Raw genomic sequence first — 9,328 nt, 5'->3', positions numbered from 1 at the left:
GAAAGATTTGAGATAAATTCTCACACAATTCATCATTTTTCTTTACAAGAAGTTCCTCAGTTTCCACTCTCATTTGCTGTATAATTTGCTGTGTTTGTTGTGTCATTTGTTTTGAGAGCTGTGCCAAAGAATCTTGTAAGTCCTTAAGAGTAATATAAGGAGGAGGAGAGGGTGGGGGGGGGTTTAGCTTTCTGCTGTGGTATTTGTACAGCTGGAGATGAAGCAAGAGCTTTAGGTACTGCAGAGGTTCCACGTTTAGAAGCCATTATAACTTAAGAATAATTGTAAAATTGTCTTAAAAAGTATCAAAAGTCAATGCAGAACAGCAGTCTTTTAATTAGTATTTTCCTAGATTTTTCCTTCAATTTTTCTGTATTTTTTACAGTCTGTTACAATGTAGCAATCCTCAACCGGAAGAGAAGTAAAAGTTTTCCTTTAGAACAAAGAAGCGGTTTGACCGCAGCCATTTTTTTCTTTAAGTTTCACTTTCAACTTAACCATTAGAGAAGATGTCTTTAAAACAATCGAGTTAGAGTTGAAATTTTATCCAAAAAATCCGGCGTTCCTGGTAAGCTCTGTCTATTGGAGCTTTACTCACAATTCAAATCTTTATCCTTAGAGGTGGAAACGGCGTTTTGCTTCGTTACTGGAACGAAGACGTCCCGATCTATGGAGATGGCTGTGAGCTCCGGCAGAGTTCACACCTACATCTCCCCGAAAGCCCTCAGGGAGACTAGGGAACTCTACGCCTACTCACCAGCAGCTCACCTTCTTCCCTTCGCCCGAGAAGAAGGCTGAAGCCGGCAAACAGCTGATACGCGCTGTTTTGCCGGCTTTTACATAGAACGCTGACGGGAGGCTGTCAGATTGCCTCCATCGGCCGCCGGCAGCCACCAGAAGTCCTCCTCCACCAAGTCTTCATATTCACTTGGTATCAATTGAATTCCTGGTACATGCTCTATGATGGCTTTTAGAGTCTCAAGAATTTCTTGGGTCTCGGTTGTGGCAGGCCCCTGTACTTCGCTGATCGATGTGGGTGGAAGGGGTCCCATTGCTAACCTTAGAGTCCTGACTCCATCCTCCCACCAAATCATGGGACGCCACTTATCGAGCCAGGCCAACCCTAGGATTACAGTCTCAGTCATCTTAGGAACCACCACAAAATGGATAATTTCCCAGTGTCTGCCTACAGTCAGGTGTGTGGCAGGGGCTCCTCCAATAAGAGACCCATGTGCCTGTTCAAATTTCATGGCCAGGGGCATTAACTTGGCATGGATCCCTAACTTTAGTACTGTATGGAGATTGATTAAGCATCTGGTGCAACCTGAGTCAATTAGGACATTTAAATCTGCTTGGACACCCATCTTGAGTACTATGATTTTGGCGGAGATCGCGAAAGGTGGGATGGGTTGACTTACTATTGGGTCATCTTCTCCCTCCTCATTGCTGTTATAAGGAGCTGGAACCACCTCAGCTGGGCTCCTGGGCTTGCAGGCACCGGTCTCGCTTGGGACTTCACCTAGGTGCCGGGCTTGATGCTGAAGCTGGCCGAGGTTGTAGGGAAGCTGCCCTGGCCATTGCGACTGGGATTGGGCTCCGACGAGGTGGCAGGAGTGTTGGTGAGTGTCTAGTGTCCCGTCCGGCAGAGATCACAGAGTGAGCAATCAGCTCCATCTCCCCAACCTCGAGCCAGTCAAACCTCTCTCTCAGTCTCTCAACTGAGTGGCTGTGGATGGCTATCTACTATCCCGGCATCATCCAGGTTAACAGGGGCATAGCAATTTAGGTGAGTCCATACCTGGTTCAAGAAGAAGGACAACCTCTCAGGATCTCCATCAAATGTGGGTTCGATAGGAGGCAGGTCTACCGTCTGTTGCCCCAGTATTCTGGGCAGTAAGCTAGCCAATGATACTGGGGTCATAGAGGTGATACCCTGGCTGGGCTCCTGGGCTTGCGGGGTGCCAGCCTCACTTGGGACTTCGCCTGGGTGCCAGGCTTGATGCTGAAGCTGGCCAAGGTCAAAAGGAAGCTGCCCTGGCCATCGCGACTGGGCTTGGGCTCTGATAAGGAGGCAGGAGTGTCGGTGAGTGTTTAGTGGAGATCACAGAGTGAGCAATTGGCTCCATCTCCCCAACCTTGAGCTGGTCAAAGTTCTCTCTCAATCTCTTGACTGAGTGGCTGTGGATGGCTGCAGGTATCTCCACTCTCCGGAATCATCCCATCCAGCTGGCCTTTTCACCTTCCTCAGTGCAGGTGATCGAAGGGTGTAGGATGAAATCAGAGGGAATTCTGCCTTGGCAGCCTTGGGGGTGCTTTGTCGCTGGGGAGCTGCCTCATAGTGGCCAGCTCCTCGAGGGTCAGGATCCCTTCTTGCTGTCCCAATTTATCAGGTGGAATCATGTGGGTTTTTGGTCTAGCTCCCGCCATAGAAGCCTTGCTCTCCGCTCTCCACTTGAGCAGTAGCCTGTGCTCCGGCAGCCGGAGCCACGCTGAGGCCAGCGGCCAATTCTCCCTTCTTCTCCATCACCGCTTCTCCCCTGAGTGTTTGCCGTCCTCCCAAAAGTAGTGCGTAGGTGACTGGGGCTCAGGACACCAAGGCAAAACATTTTAGGAGAATTGGTTTAATATCATGAGGCTTCCACAAAGAACATGTTTATTGGTTAAAAATATCAGCACAATCAAAAGTGAAACCAAGTCTGAAATTTTCTCCAAAGAGTTAGACTATTACAAAGTTAAACTTCCCATCCCAATACTAGGAAATCAACTACATTTCCCAATAGAATAGTTTGGCGGACTTTCTAACAGAAAACCCAAACCCCCAATCCGACCGTTTGAAATGACCTTGGTTCCCACAGGACAGAGAATTGTTTAGACTATCAAAAAAACCACCACTTCCCTCCTTCCATGCTTATGGCAACCTAGAATGAGCAAGATGGCTTCAGCCAGGTTCGTTGTAGAGTTGACACTATTTCTATTTGCAGGTCTTTGTATTTTGTTATCTTCTCCAGTTCTTCTATTCTGCTATCTTCAGGTACTGCCACATCCACTATCCAGTTTTGTTACATTTTTTGTCTTTCTTAACAATTATTAAGTCTTAGATGTTATGTGGCAGGTACTTGCCTGTTTGAATTCTAAAGTCTAAGAGCACTTTAGCTTCTTCATTTTCTGTTACTTTCTCCATTTTATGATACCACCAGTTCTTGCTTGCAGGCCAATGGTATTCTTACAGATCTTCCAATGCACTGTTGTTGCTACTTTGTCATGCTGTTATTTGTAGTTAATCTATGTGAAATTCTTGCAGCAGCTAACGAGGTGGTCCACTGTTTCTTCAGCTTCTTTTCAGAGATAGCATTTGCTGTCTGTTGCTGTCTTCTTAATTCTTGCTTTATAGGTTCTTAAGGTTGATTTTGTGCAGCCAAAATTAGGCCCCCATTTCTTTCTTTGGTTTCCCTGTTCATAGCCATTGCCAGGTCTTGTTCTTATATACTTTGTCTGCTTCTTTTTAATGTACTGGACAGGTAACTCTTTGCCTTGCCATGTCTCTTTCCTAGTCTTCATTTGGTCTTTTTTGTAGCCAGTTTGTTTTCTCTACAACTCAGTGCATCTTTTTCATTTTATTCAGATATTCTTCCAATGCCCCTTTTCCTTCTTCAGCCATCTAGTATACTTGCAGCATTCTACACTCACCTATTTTCTTGATACTGCAGAGTCTGTCAATGTCACTGTGAGAATGCAGGGCATAATTCATTGTCATTATTTTTCTGGTCTTCCTAGCCATGGCTTTTAGTTCTGCTTGAATCCAATCCACTGTTCCAAGCGTGTGTATTAAATGATTGGCATTGCCCAGGTGTTGATTGCCTTGAAGGTATTTCCTCCACTGAATTTAGGCTTTAAAATCTTCACTCTCTTGATGTATTCTCTTCTGATATTTTTCTTAATTTCAGTGTGCTTGAAAGATGCTCAGCTTGAAAGATGCCCAGGTATTTGTAGTGATCATCGTCTGCCAGACTCTTGATGTTGTTTCTATAGGGCATCTTGATTCCCTCAGTTTTCACCATTTTCCCCCTGTTGGTGGTGAGAGTGAAACATTAGTTGAGCCCAAATTCCATTCCAATGTCTTGATCTTACAAATGGACAGAATTGAATAATGATTCTATTTCAGATAGTGCTTTTCCATTCAGCTTCATATCATCCATGTAAAGGAGATGGGATAGTCTGGCAAATATTTTGGATGTTTGATAACTATGCCCTAAATTTTTCAGTATAGTTGACAGGAGAATCAGTGCAATAACAAACTTGAAAGATTCCTTTCTTGATATTATTATCACAGTTGGTTGCACAATCAGCTAGACCAGGGGTGTCAAACTCAATTTCATTGAGGGCTGCATCAGCATTGTGGTTGCCCTCGGGGGGCCGAGTGGGTGTGGCCTACTGGGTTGGCATGGCCAGCTCTACATCGTTCGCATCAAGGGTGCCTGTGGGGGCCTGGGCAGGAGTGGGACAGATCTGAGGGTCTCTGGGAGAAGGGGGTGGGACCAGGGCAAGTGCATGGTCCACTGGAGGAGTCTCACTGCCTGCCGAAACCCCTCCCCCGGAGCCCATCAAGCCCGATATGTGAAGTAGGCGAGGGCCATTTGCTGGCCAGTTCCAGGCAATGGTGCATGTCTTCATTCCTCACAAAGGGTGACACCTCCCCCGCATGCACCCAGGGGGCGGGGCCAATGCAGCAGGGGCCGATCCCTTGCTGTTTCCAGACGGCCTTGTGGAGCTAAGATTGAATGCGTTTCAGCATAGATGGCCACCACAAAATTATACATTTGCTCCTGGCTGGCCTGGGCCAGAGCCAAGGCAGTGGTGGCCATTCCCTCACTGTTTCCAGGATGGCTTCGCGGGCCACATGAAACCACTACGCGGGCCGCATCCGGTCCCCGGGCCTTGTGTTTGACATGTCTGAGCTAGACAATTAGACTGGATTTGGCAGTTTTATTTACTGTTGTGTCCCTCCCAAGGAGCTGGGATAAGTAGAAGTTGTTTGATGGTGTTAAGGATTTCATTGCACAATGTAAGCTGTTCCAAGGAAAATTGCCCTTTGCAATTGTTATTATTTTGGTTTGCCACACAGTCAACTTATTGTTATAAAAAAAAACCTACACTCCATGCATCTGATTAAGTCAGCTCAAAGTCATGAAAGGGTATACAACATTACATCTGTTCATCCTTAAGGTAGTAGCCCTAAAATCTTTGCAAGATAGATTATTAAAGCTACACCTCTGGAAATTTGAATGTGACACAGGTTGTTGTGTGTCTACACCTCAGCTTCAAAGATACATTGAAAATTTTTGAATTTTTAGATATGAAATATAAGAATACAGTCTCCATCCCTTTTCCAAGTTGGTCTAATATGATAGTTAATTGTTCATTCCTGTTTTTCTCTTCTGTTTATGTGATACTTGACACAAAAATATTTTTAAAAAAGATCCAAAACAAAACATTAGACAAACAAGAGAGGTAAAAACCTCTACAAAGTAATACGAAAAAAGAAACAACCAAATGCAGTGGCAGCTTATGCAAATGGAGACTTTTTAATTTAGATTCCTGGCTGCTTAATTTTCTTCTGAAAGGAATTATGAAATGTATAGATATGAGTGGAAGTCAAAATCATGATTGTTTCAAAGTATGACCTATGTGGTCATTATAAACTCAGGACATGAAAAGGTACTAGTAAAAATATAACACACAAATGAAATTCCTCTGGATACCTAATTGTATACACATTCTTATACATACATTCACATCACAATCATGCCAAAAGTTATAGCTCTTACATTTCGGGAGGAATCCTTTTTCTTTGGACTGAAAGCTGTTAATATATTGTCTTGCTATGACAGATGACACCAAGAACATATACAGGAGGAACATTTTGTTCTTTTGAAAAGAAGCACGCACTATTTTATACTGTAGAATAAATGCCCTATTCAAAGGAGTTTCATAAACTCAGTGCTCCATTTTACTTTACACACAAGGTGGTGCTATTGCACCAAACAGTAAAAAGAGAGATTCATTTATTTCAGGATGATCTAGTCATTAGACAAAGGAATCTCAGAACAAAAGGCAACAGCTCTCAACTTAAATCTTGAGAAATTTCCGAAGAAAATATTCCAGCATGAATACCAAAAAATAACTCCTGCTGGATTCTGATAACAACTATAAAAGAAATTGTAGGAGCTGCTTTACGAAGAGTCATATTCCCAGAGAAAGGCTGAGAAAATGGAAGTATCTCCTCCTAGCAGGCAAGTGGTCTTGTTTTTTATTTCTCTATGTAGCTCTGGTATGTTGTGTGAACCGTTCCGCTATTCAGTGCCTGAGGAGAAGAAAGCTGGATCAATAGTAGCAAATGTGCTAAAAGATTTGAAGGTAGATGTGAAGGAGCTCTCTGCTCGCAGAGCACAGTTGATTTCTAAGAGTTCCAGGCAGGATTTCCAGCTGGATCCTCACTCTGGGAATATAATATTAAGGGATAAAATTGACCGAGAAGCTTTGTGTGGTCTGACTGATCTTTGCACTCTATTCTCTGAAATTTTGCTGGAAAATCCTTTGCAAGTGTTCACAATTGAAGTTCAAGTAGAAGATGTCAATGATAATTCCCCTACATTCTCTCAGAATCAATTCCTTTTTGAAATACCTGAACAGACCCCCATAAATGTGCATTTCCCTTTGGAGACAGCCCATGATTTAGACAAAGGGGAAAATGCTATCCAGAACTACATAATAAACACAAGTGAATATTTTAAGCTGGATGTGCAAAGTCAAAACGATGGCAGCAAATATGCAGAACTGCTTTTGGCAAAACCATTAGACCGCGAGGTGATCCCTCAGTTTATCTTCACTCTGGAAGCTGTGGATGGAGGGATCCCAAGGAGGACTGGCACAGCACAGATAATTATTGATATTCTGGATACAAATGATAATGTGCCCCAATTTGAACAAGCAGTCTATAAAGTGCAGTTGATGGAAAGTAGTCATCCAGGCTCATTGGTTGCTAAAGTTGAAGCCACCGACAAAGATATTGGATCCAATGCTCGCATCATTTACACTTTTAGCCAAGCACCAGCAGATGTGCTTCGATCATTCAGCTTAAACAACCATACTGGGGAAATTACGCTTGTACGGAAAATTGATTATGAAATAAACAGTAAATATCAACTCAGTATCAAAGCCACAGATGGAGGAGGACTCTCCACTTACTGTAAAGTTCTTGTTGACATTGAAGATGAGAATGACAATGCCCCAGAAATAGTTGTATCATCCATCACTAATCCTTTACCAGAGAATTCTTCCCCGGAAACGCTGGTGGTACTTTTTGGCATCAGAGATCAAGACTCTGGAGACAATGGCAGAACTACCTGCAACACTGATAAAAACCTGCCTTTTATATTAAAACTGACTGAGAACAATTATTACCAGCTTGTGACTCAACAGCCACTGGACAGAGAACAAATGTCACAATATAACATCACCATCACAGCCACTGACCAAGGTTCTCCCAGACTCACTTCAATGACAGTTATTAGCATTCAACTTTCAGACGTCAATGATAACCCTCCAATGTTTGAAAGATCTTTCTACGATTTGCACTTGAGAGAAAACAACATTCCAGGACTGCTCATTGGATCAGTCCATGCTGTGGATGTGGACATAGAACAAAATGCCAAACTGACCTATTGGCTTTTGCCTGGGAAAATCAGGGATATCCCCGCATCATCTTACATCTCCATCAACTCCGAAACCGGGAACCTGTATGCCATCCGATCTGTGGATTATGAGGATATACAAGATTTCCAGGTGATGGTGAGGGCTGTAGACAAGGGCTCGCCTCCACTGAGCTCAGAAACCATGGTCCGAGTTCTCATCAGAGATGAGAATGACAACGCCCCCTTCGTCCTCTGCCCCCTTCAGAACAGCACCTCTCCATCAAAGGAGCTGGTTCCCAGGGGAGCAGAGACAGGCTACCTGGTCACCAAAGTGGTGGCAACGGACAGGGATTCAGGGCAGAATTCTTGGCTTTCCTATCAATTGCTGAAGGCCACAGATCCGAGTCTCTTCGCTGTTGGGACTCAGAATGGGGAAGTGAAAACCATGAGGCCGGTGAACAACCGAGACAGTTTCAAACACACTCTTATTGTGGCAGTTAGGGATAATGGGCATCCACCTCAGTCTGTCTCTGCGACCCTAAGAATTCTTCTAGTGGACGGCTTTTCTGATCCGTACATGAAAATTATGGATAATCCTAAGGGTGAAGTCCCGCAGGAGGAAGATCATACTCTAACCATGTATTTGATTATTTGCTTGGTTGCCATCTCATCCATTTTTCTGCTTTCTGTCATGGTGTTTATTGCCACCAAGTTTCAGAAGCGAAGGAAGTTCACAGGAAGTTCTCATTCTGCATCTAATTTCCCCGTGGGACCAAGTTCACAAGACAAGTGTGTGGATCCTAATACTGGAACACCTTCCCAGGCCTTCAGCTATGAGGTATGCTTAGCTGATGGATCTCTGAGCAGTGAGTTCAAGTTCCTTAGGCCTTTCTTTCCTGTTTTTACTATGGAGCATCGAAAAACTCTGCTGAATCCACAGATTAGAAATGATTGCCGTGATCTTCCTAACCAATTGGAGGAACGAGAGGATATATCCCAGGTGAGTATAATCTGTTAATGAAGAAGTGTATGTTTAGAACATTGACTAATAGAGTTGAAAGGGACCTCGGAGGTCTTCTAGTCCAGAGGTCCCCAACTTTTTGGGCACCAGGGACCGGTTCCGTGCAGAAAGGTTTTTCCACCAACCAGAGAATGTGTGGTTTTGTGTGCTGCCTGTCTCCCATGGATGGCGCTTTGCTTATTTGTGTGGACCGGTTGCTGGCATGCTGCGGCCCGATGCCAGTCCATGGACTGGGCTTTGGGGACCCCTGTTCTAGTCCAACCCCCTGTTTGAGCAGGAGACCCTATATCATTTCAGACAAATGGTTATCCTGTCTCTTTTTGAAAGCCTCTAGTGATAGAAAACCCACAACTTCTGAAGACAAATATTCCATTGGTCGATTGCTCTCACCGTTAGGAAATTTTTCCTTAGTTCTAGGGTGCTTCTCTCCTTGGTTAATGTCCATCCATTGTTTTGTTTCTTGCCTTTTGGTGTTTTGTAAAATAGTTTGACCCTGTTATCTTTGTAGGAGCCCCTCAAATATTGGAACGCTGCTATCATGTCATTAACTTGCTTCTATTCCAGTCTTTAACAGATAGATAACTCAGAAGAACAAACAGAGATAATTGCTTTATTC

At 43.9% G+C, this 9,328-nt stretch overlaps 1 protein-coding gene across 1 annotated transcript in view; it reads left to right on the top strand.

Moving 5' to 3' along the window:
* Nucleotides 1-9,328, top strand: part of LOC107299354 (protocadherin Fat 4) — a 57,892-nt gene that overhangs the window by 14,821 nt on the left and 33,743 nt on the right. Inside the window, 1 exon segment of the mRNA XM_029286767.1 lies at nucleotides 6,223-8,691. Within this exon segment, the coding sequence (XP_029142600.1) occupies nucleotides 6,223-8,691 (2,469 nt within the window).

The sequence above is a fragment of the Protobothrops mucrosquamatus genome, unplaced genomic scaffold (assembly GCF_001527695.2).
Source record: "Protobothrops mucrosquamatus isolate PMUCROS unplaced genomic scaffold, P.Mucros_1.0 scaffold_226, whole genome shotgun sequence".
NCBI lineage: Eukaryota > Metazoa > Chordata > Lepidosauria > Squamata > Viperidae > Protobothrops > Protobothrops mucrosquamatus.
The sequence above is the reverse complement of the archived record's forward strand: the minus strand, read 5'-3'. Positions and strand labels throughout refer to the sequence as shown.